At 43.4% G+C, this 15548-nt stretch overlaps 1 protein-coding gene across 1 annotated transcript in view; it reads right to left on the reverse strand.

Annotated features, from left to right (window-relative positions):
- The window catches only part of stt3a (STT3 oligosaccharyltransferase complex catalytic subunit A), a 34407-nt gene extending 22694 nt beyond the window's left edge, over nucleotides 1-11713 (reverse strand). Inside the window, exons 1-5 of the mRNA XM_078426587.1 lie at nucleotides 11604-11713; nucleotides 5406-5529; nucleotides 4254-4314; nucleotides 2843-2964; nucleotides 937-1082 (exon numbers count right to left, since the gene is read on the reverse strand). Of these exons, the coding sequence (XP_078282713.1) occupies nucleotides 937-1082; nucleotides 2843-2964; nucleotides 4254-4314; nucleotides 5406-5493 (417 nt within the window). The 5' untranslated portion in view covers nucleotides 5494-5529; nucleotides 11604-11713. The remainder of the gene's footprint in view (nucleotides 1-936; nucleotides 1083-2842; nucleotides 2965-4253; nucleotides 4315-5405; nucleotides 5530-11603) is intronic.
- Nucleotides 11714-15548: the final 3835 nt, after the last annotated feature.

Consider the following 15548-nt stretch of genomic DNA (forward strand, 5'->3'; position numbering starts at 1 on the left):
GGTTGGGTTTCTCTAGTCTGCAAAGATAGCATCACAATGTTGAACTCGAGAGATATGTCTAGAGGCACTGTCCCATATTTCACACATTACAGCATGGAAACAGGCCCTTCAGCCCACTGAGTCCACGCTGACTAGTGATCACCTTGTACATTAGCATTATCCTACACACCAGGGACAATTGACAAATTTAACAGAAGCCAATTAACCTACAAACCTGTACATCTTTGGAGTGTGAGAGGAAACCGGAGCGCCTGAAAGAAAACCTATACGGTCACAGAGATAACGTACAGACTGCACAGACATCACCCGAAGTCAGGATTGAACCCAGGACCCTGGTGCTGTAAGGCAGCAACTCTATCGCTGCGCTACTGTGCCGCCCTTACATCTGGTCAAGGAAAGATGACCAGGTCTTCCCTTGTGGTGCACAGTAAAGTTGCTGCCTTACAGTGCCAAAGACCCGTGTTTGATCCGAACTTCGGGTGCTGTCTGTATAGTTTGTGCATTCTCCCTATCACCTGGGTGAGTTTACTTTGGGAGCTCCGTTTTCCTCCCACACTCCAAAGATGTACAGGGTTGTAGGCTAATTGATTTGGTAAAATTGTAAATTGTCCCTCGTATGTGAGTGTGTAGGAAAGTATTATGCAGGGATCGCTGGTCTGCTCAGACTTGGTGGGCAGAAGGGCCTGTTTCTGTGCTGTAACTCTAAATTGAACCAAACCATGGATTCCATCTGCCAAAACTGGCCAACAATACAACGTGCCATCTCGGGGAACATCTACTCAAAATATGCATTCAAGTCAATACGGAAAAAAAATAGACATCCCAATGTCAAATAGCACATTATGAATCAGTACAGCACTGCTAACACTGTCGATATTCTGGTTTTAAATGCTGGCCTGAGTTAGTTTTAGTGGCCATCCACTGGTGTGTATTTACCTTCAGTTCTTTTGTTAAGTGGTAAGTGACAATGGTGGTGAAAGATGAGAAGAGAGGAGCCAGAAACACACAGACGTTCCTGATATCAATCGTGATGTGGAAGAAGTGCAGCACATGGTAGAGAGCAGCAGAAGTGACCATAAGACCTGGAAATCAATAAATACCGTCAGCCGCACACACAGACAATGCCAGTGGTAGCAAACAAAAATAAGTCATGAAGGCCGTGAAATACACATGGATTTCATAAAACCATGTTTTCTGGATCCTTCTAACACAGATGAGCCCAACCTTGCCCTCTTCCTAATTTTTCTGATTTTAAATGCTAAGCGTTTTTGCTCTCCACATGTGCACCATTTGCAGCATTTTTCTGTCCAAATTTTAATTCCTGTCCTTTTTATTTGTTTACAAGAACATTTCACCAGTTTGAGCCGGGGCTGCTGCCTACCAATGGACATAAGATATGGGATAAGCGGTGGGCCCTCTAATTTGCTCTGCCGTTCAATTAGACCATGGCTGATTCCAATCCTGGTCTCAACACACCATTCCCACTCTGTCCCAATGTGTAGTTCAAATGTCTGGCAATCTCTGCTATGAAGATATAGAATGACACTACCTCAACAGATCTTTGAGGCACAGAATTGCAAAGAATCACAACCTCTAAAAAACAAATTATTTTTCATCTCAAACTAGTAGCTGCTTATTCTGAAACTCTATTTTCCAGTTTGAGATACCCTACCAGGTTACCCCATCAATACCTTTCAGAATTTGGCGTGTTTAACTATGAACACCTCGTCACACTAGGTCCCAGGAACGAACTTTGGGAACCCTGATGGCTTTATATCCATTGCAAGTATATTATTTCTTAAACATAAAAATCTAAATGATGATCAGATCTCTAACACTCTATAAACTTGCATCAACATTTTCTTATCTTTCCACTCCATTACTTTTGCAACAATAGCCCAAAGGTCTATTAGACTTCCTAATTACTTGCTACCTGCATGCCAAGTCAGTGTTCCATTCATTAAAGCCCACAGAACCTGCTGCACCACATGATTATATTTTCACACTATTTAAATAAGAATTTGCTTTTCCAAGGTGGATACATTTACATTTTATCCCTTCTGCTAACTTCTCGCCCACACAATCCTCCTCACAATGTTAACCCAGCTATCTTTGTATCATCAGCAAATTTGACTGATGACCGATTTATCGATTATAGCACTCCATTAATCAATGCTCAACCAACACTAATGCCAGAGTATCTTCATCAGAACGTGTGGCAGTTTAAGGTAGCACGTCACAACTACTGTGTTCGCGTGTGGGGATTGCTATTCGGCACAGACTTGGTGGGCCGAAGGGCCTGTTTCTCTGCTGCATCTCTAAACTAATCTCAACCAAACCATGGATTCAATCTGCCAAAACCGGCAACAATACAACATACCGTCTTGGGGAACAACTACCCTGTAGCTTTTCTGCTTTCCGCTTCTTGCCTCACTTGAATTGCAGCATTACATTTGCCATTTGCCATTTGACTTTGGTCATGGACCTCTCCAGAAATATTGCACACTACAACCAAGGCAACCAATATCTCTATAGCCACTTTTATTACAATCTTAGGTTGAAAGTCAGTAGATCCAAGGAACTTTAGTCCATTTAGCCTAGTACATTTTCATTCCAGTCATAAAGATTGAGACATGTTCCTCCCTTCCTATCACATCTTGACACTTACATTCTCCATGTCAAGACAACCCACTATTGGTCAGCCTCAATCATCTGATATAATTAAGCCAAAGATGGTCAATGCTAAATAAATATAAACCAAAGAATAACTAAACCTCTGTAAATAAATAAAAGGAAAACGGATCAAATAACACAGCTGTACGAGTACCAGAACCACACTGACCTGGATAGATTGTTCCTCCAATAATCCTGCCCAGGGGATACCAGGCTCGATCATCAAACCAATTATGGAACTTGTAAAAACCTTCTTCAGTAAGGAAGCGAGTGGTGCGGTAATTAAAGTACCTAAGGATATTTCCAGGTTTTTAGGGACGGGGTGGGTGGGAATAAGAACACGGTAGGTTCAGAAATACATACAACTGAAATTGTTAAGGCAACTTGATAAACACCGAAACAAGCCAAGACTACAATGATTCAAGGTGGAAGCTCACTAATGTATTTTCAAAGCTAACAAGCTACAAATAATGATTGCCAACGTCTCCCACAAACCGAGAAGAAAAAAAGAAGCACAATTTAACAAAAAAGTACATGGCACGCTGACCAAATGTTTAAGTTAGGGTTTTAAGTAAGGTTTGAGCATATTCATAAAAAGCTTTTAATCAGGCTGTCCAAGTCCCCAAATAGTAAGATAAATTAAAACTGGAAACAGTTCAGAAACATTTAAAGAAAAGTGGGAAGGAGTTGAGAGTGAAGTTATCTGGGGAGAATAGAAAGTTTTGAATTGTTCTCAGAGGGGGTTATAGCGAATTTCAACAATGGTGTTTAAATTATAACGTTTTGATGGATTAAGTGGGATGACACTGTACTAACTGGCAAGATGATGTTGTTGTGATCTGAACTGCACAGACTGAAACAAATTCCAAAGTAAACTGGACATATAGAGGAAAAATAGTGTGTGTGTGCGTATGTAGTTATGAAGTATGTAAATGAGATTAATTAGGCAGTTTGGATAGCACAAGCCAACAGGCTGAATGTCATATTTTGTGCTGCATTATATCTCCAAAGTTTTCTGAATCAGTGTTAATAAATTTTTAGTTACTTTCTAAAGTTTATTGCTATGTCATTCCTTTAACCCATTACTGATTATAGCACTCCATTAATCAATGCTCAACCAACACTAATGCCAGAGTATCTTCGTCAGAACGTGTGGCAGTTTAAGGTAGCACGTCACAACTACTTTCTCAAGGACAATTAGAGAAGCAATAGATTTTGACCTTATGAGCATAAAGAATAAATAAATGAAAGACTGATACACAAGGGAAGTGCCACTTCCCAATGAATTTTATCATCACAATAGAAATACGAGATCTTGGCTGGCTCTTTAACTAGATTGTTGAAATTAAATCACTCCTACTCCCAGTTCAGCTCAATTATCCAAAAATGTCTCCCAAAAAAGACCTGCTCAAAGACTAAAATTCACTTTGTTCCATCCTCTAATAAAAGAGTGGGCGGTGATACACAAGTGTTACAGCCACTGTTGTGCAATAACAAGTCTGGCTTCTTAAAAAGTTGAAATATTAACGAAACAAAGTCTGGTGATATTTTATGTTTAAACAAATGATAGCAATACTTACGGATCAAACTCATGGATAACGCTCTCAAACCTCAACACAGAGAATAACCGTGTGGAAAATGCTGTAAAAAAATATACAAAATTGTGTAATAATTGAAACCATTTCACTCGTTTCAATACTCTTATGCATACACATAACGGTAGTGAGCAAGGTCTGAAGTCAATCACATTTCATCTCGGTTCCAATTAAGATCTTATAGAAACATATAAAATTCATAATGGATTGGATAGGCTAGATGCAGGAAAAATGTTCCCGATGTTGGGGGAATCCAGAACCAGGGGTCAAAGTTTACGAATAAGGGGTGGACCATTTAGGACTGAGATGAGGAAAAACTTTTTCACCCAGAGAGTTGTGAATCTGTGGAATTCTCTGCCACAGAAGGCAGTGGAGGCCAATTCACTGGAGGTTTTCAAGAGTTAGATTTAGCTCTTAGGGCCAACAGAATCAAGGGATATGGGGGAAAAGCAGGAACGGGGTACTGATTTTGGATGATCAGCCATGATCATATTGAATGGTAGTGCTGTCTCGAAGGGCCTATTCCTGCATTATTCTCTGTGTTTCTAAGTCGGAATTTCCACCAAAATCTCAATTAGGGATTTTCTTTTGTCAGAATCTCAATGAGCTGCTGCCTTACCTTTTTGTGTTTAGCAGAACAAGTAAAATTTGAAACTAAATTTAACATTGTAACTGCATCACTAGAAATATGCAGATAAATTGTAACTTCCAAGAGGAAATAAAAAAACAAGCACAGATTAAGTTTAACAATGAGATATCCTAAAGTGATAATTCAGAAGCACAAGGAAAGGTAGCTCATAGTTCTTGAGGGAAGAAGTAACAAGTTAAAATTACAAGCTAACAGACATTTGGGCAGTTATGTTGATCGGAAAGGTTTAGAGGGACATGGGCCAAATATGGGGAGGTCGGACTAGCGTTGAGGGGCATCTTGGTCGGCAAGAGCAAGTTGGATTGAAGGGCCCGTTTCCATGCTGTATGACTCTATGAATCTATAACAGTTAAGTGGAAGCAAACATCAGCTTCAAGAGAGATGGCAACAAGATAATTTCATGTTAATATTTTTTAACAATGAATAACGTAAGTTGGTCTGATGAGGACGTGTACCCACTCAGTAACAGTGCTTATAGCCCCACTTACAGAGTATAGCTGCCATGGACAGAATGAGCAGCTTCAGCAGTGTATCCTGCTTCTCGTACGACAATCGCAGGAATCCCAGCTTCGTCATCTTTGGTCTGGTGTAAGCAGCTTATTAAGCATGAAACTGGAAAGCAGAACATGAAAACTGTCATTCAAACTCACGCACGGGAAATCATGAAAACAAACACATCAGGGTGCAAATGGACAAATAAAGAGTTTGTTTTCTTTCTTTTTTGAAAAGTTGATCTCCAAGTGTTAAGTGCAGCACATTTATATCTTGCACACTTGCGCAACAATTAACACTTCCAATAAGCATTGGAGATAGAAATAGTAAATTTCTCCAGACCTTTTCTGAACCTCCAGTCCATTGCTTCACGGTTTCATTATCATCACTCTGATCTGTCTGAAGCTGCTATTGTTCTGAGTTTAACACACCTACCACCTACCAAATACATACTCCTACAGGAGTGCCAAAGAGTGGAGACTTACATTTCAGCATCTGATCGGGAAATAATTTGAACTCCCAGAGTATGGATAGGAAAGGTTAAGAGGGACATGGGCCAAACGCGGGCAGGTGGGACTAGTGTTGAAGGGGCATCTTTGTCGGCATGGGCCAATGGACCTGTTTTCACATCTTTATGATTAGAATGTTAAAACTACTACTCTAGTACACTAGAAGGGACTCAAGAAGGGTCTCGACCCAAAACGTCACCTATTCCTTTTCACCAGAGATGCTGCCTGACCCGGAGTTGCTCCAGCTTTTTATGTCCATATTCTAGTTCAGTAATTTGTCTTAAATTATGTAAAATGCAAACAATGAGTAAATAACCCTATAATCTGAGCAATGAGTACTTGTATGAATTATGATGAGCGTCTCTGCCTAAATAAAACAAATTCCATTTCATAACAGGATTGCTTTGCTGCACTCAAAGCTTGAGATTCAAGAAAGTTAAGAAATTATGCAAGTTTTATCTTGCGAGGAACTGCATAAGAGTGCGGATGCAATACCACACCAGTGGTATGGTATACATCCACCAGGTTTTAACATCCTAATTCAGCTCAAATTTTTTCAATATTCCAAATGTGACCGCCCCAAAAGCAGTAGTTAGCACAAGATTTTTTCAGTGTATTTCTCCCCATCCTCCTTGCAATAAGTGCCAGTTTTATTTCCCTTCCCATTACTTCCTTTTTTGAAGGCCACAATGAAACCAAACTCCAGCACTACAGCAGGTTGTGTGTATATTCCAAATTCTTAGGACAAGCTGAGTGAAGGCATTCTTTGTCTCACTTTTACGTTTCTTCTCCATTATAATTATCTGTAGCCCCCACTATAGTATTCTCCCACTACCCACATGAGAAAGAGTTACCATTTAATACACTTCCATCAAATATCCAGTCAGCTTTCACTCTCTAAACCCGAGCCTCTCGAACCTCTCCTTTTAACTTGCAACCCTCATAGCAGGCACTATTCTTGTACTTGTTTTCTGGACCTTTTCAATGTCAAAATTGGTGGCGTTGCAGACAGTGAGGAAGGCTATCAAAGGTTACAGCAATGTATAGATCTGTTACAGATAAGAGCAAAGGAATGGCAAATAGAGTTTCATCTGAGCAAGTGCAAGGTGTTGCACTGAGAACGATTGAATGCAAGGGGAAAGTATACAGTTAATGGCAAGATCACAGGGATCCAGCTGTGGTGGTAGAAGTAGATTAAAAAAACGTGGCATTTAAGAAGCTTTTAGATAGGCACACGGATATACAGGAGATGGAGGGCTATGGAACACTAGCACTATCCTACACACGAAGGTCAATCTACAATTTTTGGAAGTCAATTAACCTACAAACCTGTACACCTTTGGAGTGTGGGAGGAAACCGGAGCACCCAGAGAAAACCAATGTGGCCACGGGGAGAACGTACAAACTTCTTACATGCAGTACCCGTAGTCAGGATCGAACCCGGGTCACTGGTGCTGCAAGGCAGCAACTCTACCGTTGCGCAACAATGCCGCCATATTGTATTGACATCATACCACACTTCTCCTGAACAATTCCCAATATGTCTTGTCCCATCCGGACAGACAGCCAATTGCCGATTTTCTGTTATAACCAAGTATGGTGAATAAAATTTGTACAGTGTTGGAAAAGCAGCCAATAATAAACCAAGATTTTGTGATCCACTTCATGTTGTTCATTCAGAGGGGCTATCTCACAATGGCCAATGCAGATCAAAAGCATTCATGTGCATAAAGTCATGATCTTATATGTCTTAAAACGTTACACTAAACACGACGCACGAAAAACACGAAAGAATACAAAATGCGTAATAATGTAAATAAATAATTTTTCACCACCTCTGTTTATCACTGCAATGATAATTTAAGCAAAAAAGTGAGTAAACACTATAAACAGGGTGAGTGCTCAACAATGCTCTGCCATTGAGTGGCGGTAAACACAGACTGAGACCACTCAATGGTTGTTTATTGTCATATATGCACAGCACAGTGAAATTATTTTGCACAACCTACAAATGCACAGTCACCATATTTTGGCACCGTTTACAAGAAAAAAAGTCCAAAGTTCGGTCCACGTATTGGAAGTACTGGAGCGCCCTTGATGCAGATAAGGCCAGGTAAGCTCCAGGCTGCTGCAAGCTCGCGATCCAACATCTCTCTCCACGCCCAGGGACACCTACTGCAGCCGACCTTGAAGACGCCAGAGGCAATACCCCGGGTCCTCTCCTACCGGCTCACTCCTCAATCCGTCGCTGCCAGCGCCCCCCCCCCCCCCCCCCCCCCTCCACTCTTCCCTTGCAGGCAGCAGCCCTTCTTCACAGTGGCATACCATGCCTGCTGCTGCACGAGGTTGTTTCATCTTTGTTCTCGGCTGCCATCGGGTCCGATCTTGCCCAGCTCCGCGGTGCTCAGCGGAAGGTTCCCTTCAGCCGAGTGGTCCCTCTGTGAAACAACGACATCAGCTCTTTGTTCCGATGCGAGCGGGCACTTTGGTTTCAACAGATATCGCCCACTATAACCGAAATCCATTATAAAGAGGTCCGGACTAATGAGGGTCAACTGCATTTGAAAAATACTGCATTACAGACAATAAAAATATTCAACAACCTATAATTTGCATCATGCACTGCAACTAAACATCCTGTTATGAACTAATCTTTCTGAGAGCTGAAATAACCTTAAAGCCCAGCACTCCAATTCTGACAATGGGTTTGTCTTTAAAATTAAAGCCACGTTACTAAATATTTCCAGTGTTTGTTAACTGGGCAGGACAGCACTGGGGAGAAAAAAGTCTCAAAAGTGAGAAGCCAAACAAACCTTTCATCACTTCCGCACCACCTTCTGCAAGTGAAGTCAACATTTAGTGTACAAGGTCATCTTATTTAGCAGACTAAAATTGTACATAACTTCACATCTTAACGTACTTTGCAGCCAATTCAGTATTTTGGCTCATTGCTGTTTTGTAGAAAATAAAGAGCCAATTTGTACAGAGCGTTGTCCAAATAGCAAAGATTTATTACTTTTTCGGGCAAGGATTATGCTGGCTGACGAAGAAATAATAGCTAACAACATGGTAAACTTCAAATCCTTGATTACGAATAGAAATTTTGAGCAGAAGCAGGCACCTCAATCCTGCTCTACGTTAATAAAATCATGCTGATTTGATTATAACCGTAATTCTACATTTTAATCTACCCGTGATAAAAAAATTAATTTACCATTCCAATTCCATTCCTTATCAAAAATGTACCTATCTTAAAAATATTAAAAACTCAATTTTCAACTCCCTCGAGGAAGAAAGTTCAAAGACTCATGACTAGAGAGAAAAGAAAGTTTATCTCAGTCTTAAATAAGCAGCTCCTTAATTTGAAACAGCGCCACAGAGTGCCACATTCTCCCATGGGAGGAAATGTTCTCTGCATATGCATAGTCATGCTCTCATCAAATTATCTCTCATTCCTTTCAACTCCAACAGATTCGAGCCTGGCCTGTATAACTTTTCCTCCATAGACAACTCACTAATCTAGAGATTAGTCAAGCAAACTTTCTAGTAAACTAGAGAACTGTTAGCCTTCCTAATCTTAGATGTACCTGTACACTAAGTCTTTTGTGAATCGTGCACAAGGACATTCAGTTTCCTTTGCACGCTCTCATATTTACATATAATTATTATTTTATTTTTCCTGCCAAATTAATTTCACATTTTTATACATTATGCAATTTTTCAATAGTTCTACTGATTTTTTTACAAGTACCTTTAATTAATGATACTTTGTAAAGATAGATGTTACAAAACATTGCTTCAATGCATAAAGGGGATTCAATGTATAAACTTCACAGACTAATAGTTTTCTGCACCAACAAAGTATTCTTGCAGAGTCAAATTATGCTCATCTCATTGGGAATGGTGAGAGATCGGACTGCCTCATGCACATAATATTGTAGAGTTCACCTCTCCAAAACTCAGTTTAGGAATCAGAGGTTGGAAACCAAGTTTCACAGAAACAGAACAATAGGAAAATACATATAAAGATTAGGATCAAATCACAGCCCTGGGATCCTTACTGGGGCATTTCATGGGTATTAAAAACTAGCAAGGGATAGAACTAATTGCGACCAGCACCTTACTTAAGTCGTTTTGAGGATGCATGGGGCATGTAATCAGTAAAGCAGCTGAGTAAAAGTGAAATAAAGCAGCTAATATTTGGAAAGCAAATTTAAAGAAAAATGCAAATGATCAAGTATAAAAGCAACTTGATTTTTTTTTTTGGTGGGTGGTTTCTTGTTGGTGGATCATCAAATTCCGTAAGGAGTGGTTTAAGTTTAGAAACATGGACAGTTCGACTAACCACATGGTTAATAAGGAGATGAGGAAAGATCAACATTTACTCAGACAGCTTGAGTTCTAAAAACCCGCAGGTTGTTGGTGGAAGAGAACACACAACACACAACAGCACAAGAACAGGCCCTTCGGCCCACAATGTCTGTGCTGAACACGCTGTAGTTAAACTAATCTCCTCTGCGTGATCCATACCCCTCCATTTTCCTGCATATCCACGTGTCTATCTCAAAGCCTCTTAAATACCACTGTCTTAGCCGACTCCACCACCACTTCTAGCAGCATGTCGCACCTCCGTGTAAAAAATGTGCCCCGCACATCTCCATTAAACGTTCACCTTAAAACTGTGCCCTCCAGTCTTTTACATTTCCACCCATGGAAATAGGTTCTTACTGACTACCCTATCTATACCTCTCATAATTTCGTTTACTTCAAAAGGCCTCCCCATAACCTCCAAAGCCACAGAGAAAAAAATCCAAGATAGTCCAAAAAGGACACAAATTGCTGAAGTATGGCAGTGGGTCAGGCAGCATCTCTGGAGAACATGGATAGATGACACTTCAGGCCAAGACCCTCTTCAGGACCTTTCGTCCTGACCATGATTGTCCAGCCTCTCCTAATACCCTCTCAAGGAATCAGAGGTTAGACAGAAGGAATGTTGAGCAAATCCTCCTTCCTTAAAAGGAAGTGTATGTATATGTGAAGTATGGGTAATCTAGAGAAAGTTCATTGAGCACTGGCGAGGATTAGGAGGGAAATCTGAGAGATGGTGCAGGGACCAGACGGCTGGGAATGGGACTAGTGAAGGACTACAGAGAAATGGGGGGGGGGAGAGAATGGGGGGGGGGGGTGAGGGAGAGAGAACGAGGGGAGAGAACGGGAGAGGGAGAGAGAGAACGGGAGAGAGAGATCGGGGGGGGGGGAGAGAGAACGGGGGGGGAGAGAACGGGGGGGGGGAGAGAACGGGGGGGGAGAGAGGGAACGGGGGGAGAGGGAGAGAGAGAACGGGGGGGGTGGGAGAGAATGGGGGAAAGGGAGGGAATGTGGGGAGAGAGAGAGAATGGGAGAGCGAGAGAGAGGGGGAATGGGTGGCTAGGAGGGAGAGGGGCGGCAAGGGAAAAGGGGGCAGAAGGGAGAGATAAGGGAAGTCGGGGGGCAGGAGTGAGACAGGGAGAGTGGGTAAAGCAAGAGTGGGAGGAGGCGGCAAGAGGGAGAGGGGGCCGGAAGAAGGTTCGGCCAATTGAGGGGCAGGAGGGAGAGGATCGAGCCAGTTGGGGGGATAATCAGAGCGCGGGCTCGGCTGCCGCCACCAACCGCGCCTGGTCCCGCGATGCCGCCCCGCGATTTTACCTGATCGCCGCGCTCACTCCATCCACCCCGGGCACGGGCCGCACGCCCGCCACAACCGAACCTGCTAGCGGAAGCACCCGCCCCCCGGGCCAATGGGTGGCCGGAGATGCTCGCGCCGCCGCCTGCGATTGGCCGGCGGGCCGTCAGTCAGCGGCGGCCCGCTTCCGGTAGCATGTTGCGTTGAGCTTGCAAAGAGGTACGTGTCGCTGTGGCCGGAGGGGGGGGGAGGAGGAGGGAGCGCGGCCGCGACAGGAGGGGTTCCGCCCGCTGCCTCACGGGATCGCGGAGGACTGCTCCCGGAGCTGCAGACGCTGGCTTACACCACATACCCACACCCACACACACAGTCAGAGCTGCAGCAACTCAGCGGCACAGGGCGCACGTCACCCATTCCTTCTCACCAGAGACGCTGCCTGACCCGCCGAGTTACTCCAGCAGTTTGCATCTATAGATAGACGCACAATGTTGGAGTAGTTACTCAGGGGACAGGCAGCATCCCTGATTGGGGATCGATCTTCAGTGAAAATCAGCATCTGCAGTTCCCACTTTTATATTCTGTTGTGCTGTTGCCAGTAAGAATGTCATTGTTCTGTCTGGGACATCTATATACTAAAGCTCTCGTTTGTTTGTTCCTGAACTACAGCCAAAACGGTACACGATAGCGCAACAATTGTAGGCCACTTTATTCACCCTCTTCCCTTTGGTGCTAATGGTAGAAGTTTCATTGAAATTGGTGTTATATTTTTATTGTTATTCACATTTTAAAGTTTAAATCTATCTCCTAGGGAGGGAGGAAAAGGGGGGTGGGGGAGGGGGGAGAGTGTGCTGCACCAATGCAGGAGAGGTTTGGGCCCAACAGGTGCACTTGGTCTAGTATGAAAATAAAACACTCGTTAGCAGCAGTTGGGGCCCCATAGCAGAAGCGTCCAAATCACGGGGCTGGAAAATGGAAGGGTCAATAGGTGCAGGAGGAGGCCATTCGGCCCTTCGAGCCAGCACCGCCATTCAATGTGATCATGGCTGATCATTCTCAATCAGTACCCCGTTCCTGCCTTCTCCCCATACCCCCTGACTCCGCTATCCTTAAGAGCTCTATCGATCTCTCCCTTGAATGCATTCAGAGAATTGGCCTCCACTGCCTTCTGAGGCAGAGAATTCCACAGATTCACAACTCTCTGACTGAAAAAGTTTTTCCTCATCTCCGTTCTAAATGGCCTACCCCTTATTCTTAAACTGTGGCCCCTTGTTCTGGACTCCCCAACATTGGGAACATGTTTCCTGCCTCTAACGTGTCCAACCCCTTAATAATCTTATACGTTTCCGATAAGATCTTCTCTCATCCATCTGTCCTGAGCTAATTCTGCTACCACCATCATCTATTGTACATGATGGCTCCCACTGAATGTCGCCAGAAGCTTGCGTCCTTTCAAGGACGGACGCTGACAGTGATGTAACATTTGAAACATAAATGATGGACACGAAAGAAGAAGCAGTAGTAGGCACCTCACTTAGTTATATAGCGTGGAAACCGGCCCTTCTGCCTAACTTGCCCACGCCAACCACCATGCCCTATCTGCCTAGGCCCACCCACCCTTGTTGGCCCACATCCCACTAGTCTAAACCAACCATATCCATGTTTTTTTTGTCCAAATTTTTTAAACATTGTGGTTGCACCTGTCTCAACTACCTCCTCTGGCAGCTTATTCCGTATACCCACCACACTTTGTGTAAAAGAAGTTTCCCTTAGGTTCCTGTTAAATCTTTCTTACCACCTTCTAGAAAAACTAGAAAAAAAAGACAGTGCAAAACTTTGTGATATAATTAGAGTGACTTATCTTAAGGATAGGCACAGAGTGCTGGCAGAAGTCAGCAGGTCAGGCAGCATCTGTGGAAGGAATGGAAAGGTGATGTTTCAGGGGACCCTTCTTCAGACTGATTGTGGTGGAGGAAGCTGGTGGAGGTGAGAATGGGTGAGACACAAGGAGGAACTGTAGATTCTGGAATCTTGACCATCAAGATGGATCCTGACCCAAAACGTTAGCTGGTCATCACCTTCACAGATGCTGCCTGACCCACTGAGTTCCTCCAGCACTTTAGTGACCAAGATTGGAGGTGATAAGACAAAAAAGGGTGCAAATTATGGAATCTGAAAAGGAGTGAAGATGAGGAGTGAAATGTAGAACCAGAGGGAAGGATGGTGGATGGACGGGAACCTTCTGCTTGGCCTGTTCCAGCTGCTGCAGATTCTTACTGCCCAGTTTGAGGATAGTAAAAGCTTTTTTAGGTATGTGAAGAGGAAAAAAATAGTCAAGGCAAATGTGGGCCCCTTGAAGACAGAAGCAGGGGAATTTATTATGGGGAACAAGGAAATGGCAGACGAGTTGAACCGGTACTTTGGATCTGTCTTCACTAAGGAAGATACAAACAATCTCCCAGATGTTCTAGTGGCCAGAGATCCTAGGGTGACGGAGGAACTGAAGGAAATTCACATTAGGCAGGAAATGGTGTTGGGTAGACTGATGGGACTGAAGGCTGTTAAATCCCCAGGGCCTGATGGTCTGCATCCCAGGGTAATTAAGGAGGTGGCTCTAGAAATTGTGGACGCATTGGTGATCATTTTCCAAGGTTCTATAGATTCAGGATCAGTTCCTGTGGATTGGAGGGTAGCTAATGTTATCCCACGTTTTAAGAAAGGAGGGAGAGAGAAAACGGGAAATTATAAACCAGTTAGTCTGACATCAGTGGTGGGGAAGATGCTGGAGTCAATTATAAAAGACAAATTTTCGGAGCATTTGGATAGCAGTAACAGGATCGTTCCGAGTCAGCATGGATTTACGAAGGGGAAATCATGCTTGACTAATCTTCTGGAATTTTCTGAGGATGTAACTAGGAAAATTGACAGGTAGGAGGTGGATGTGGTGTACCTCGACTTTCAGAAAGCCTTCGACAAGGTCCCACATAGGAGATTAGTGGGCAAAATTAGAGCACATGGTATTGGGGGTAGGGTACTGACATGGATAGAAAATTGGTTGGCAGACAGAAAGCAAAGAGTGGGGATCAATGGGTCCCTTTCAGAATGGCAGGCAGTGACTAGTGGGGTACCGCAAGGCTCGGTGCTGGGTGCTGGGACTGCAGCTATTTACAATATACAGTAATGACTTGGATGAAGGGATTAAAAGTACCATTAGCAAATTTGCAGATGATACAAAGATGGGTGGTAGTGTGAACTGTGAGGAAGATGCTATGAGGTTGCAGGGTGACTTGGACAGGTTGTGTGAGTGGGCGGATGCATGGCAGATGCAGTTTAATGTGGATAAGTGTGAGGTTATCCACTTTGGTGGTAAGAATAGGAAGGCAGATTATTATCTGAATGGTGTCAAGTTAGGAAAAGGGGCCGTACAACGAGATCTGGGTGTCCTGGTGCATCAGTCACTGAAAGGAAGCATGCAGGTACAGCGGGAAGTGAAGAAAGCCAATGGAATGTTGGCCTTCATAACAAGAGGAGTTGAGTATAGGAGCAAAGAGGTCCTTCTGCAGTTGTACAGGGCCCTAATGAGACCGCACCTGGAGTACTGTGTGCAGTTTTGGTCCCCAAATTTGAGGAAGGATATTCTTGCTATTGAGGGCGTGCAGCGTAGGTTTACTAGGTTAATTCCCGGAATGGCGGGACTGTCATATGTTGAAAGACTGGAGCGACTAGGCTTGTATACACTGGAATTTAGAAGGATGAGAGGGGATCTTATCGAAACATATAAGATTATTAAGGGGTTGGACATGTTAGAGGCAGGAAACATGTTCCCAATGTTGGGGGAAGTCCAGAACCAGGGGCCACAGTTTAAGAATAAGGGGTAGGCCATTTAGAACGGAGGTGAGGAAAAGGTTTTTCAGTCAGAGAGTTGTAAATCTGTGGAATTCTCTGCCTCAGAAGGCGGTGGAGGCCAATTC

The sequence above is a fragment of the Rhinoraja longicauda genome, chromosome 32 (assembly GCF_053455715.1).
Source record: "Rhinoraja longicauda isolate Sanriku21f chromosome 32, sRhiLon1.1, whole genome shotgun sequence".
Taxonomy (NCBI): domain Eukaryota; kingdom Metazoa; phylum Chordata; class Chondrichthyes; order Rajiformes; family Arhynchobatidae; genus Rhinoraja; species Rhinoraja longicauda.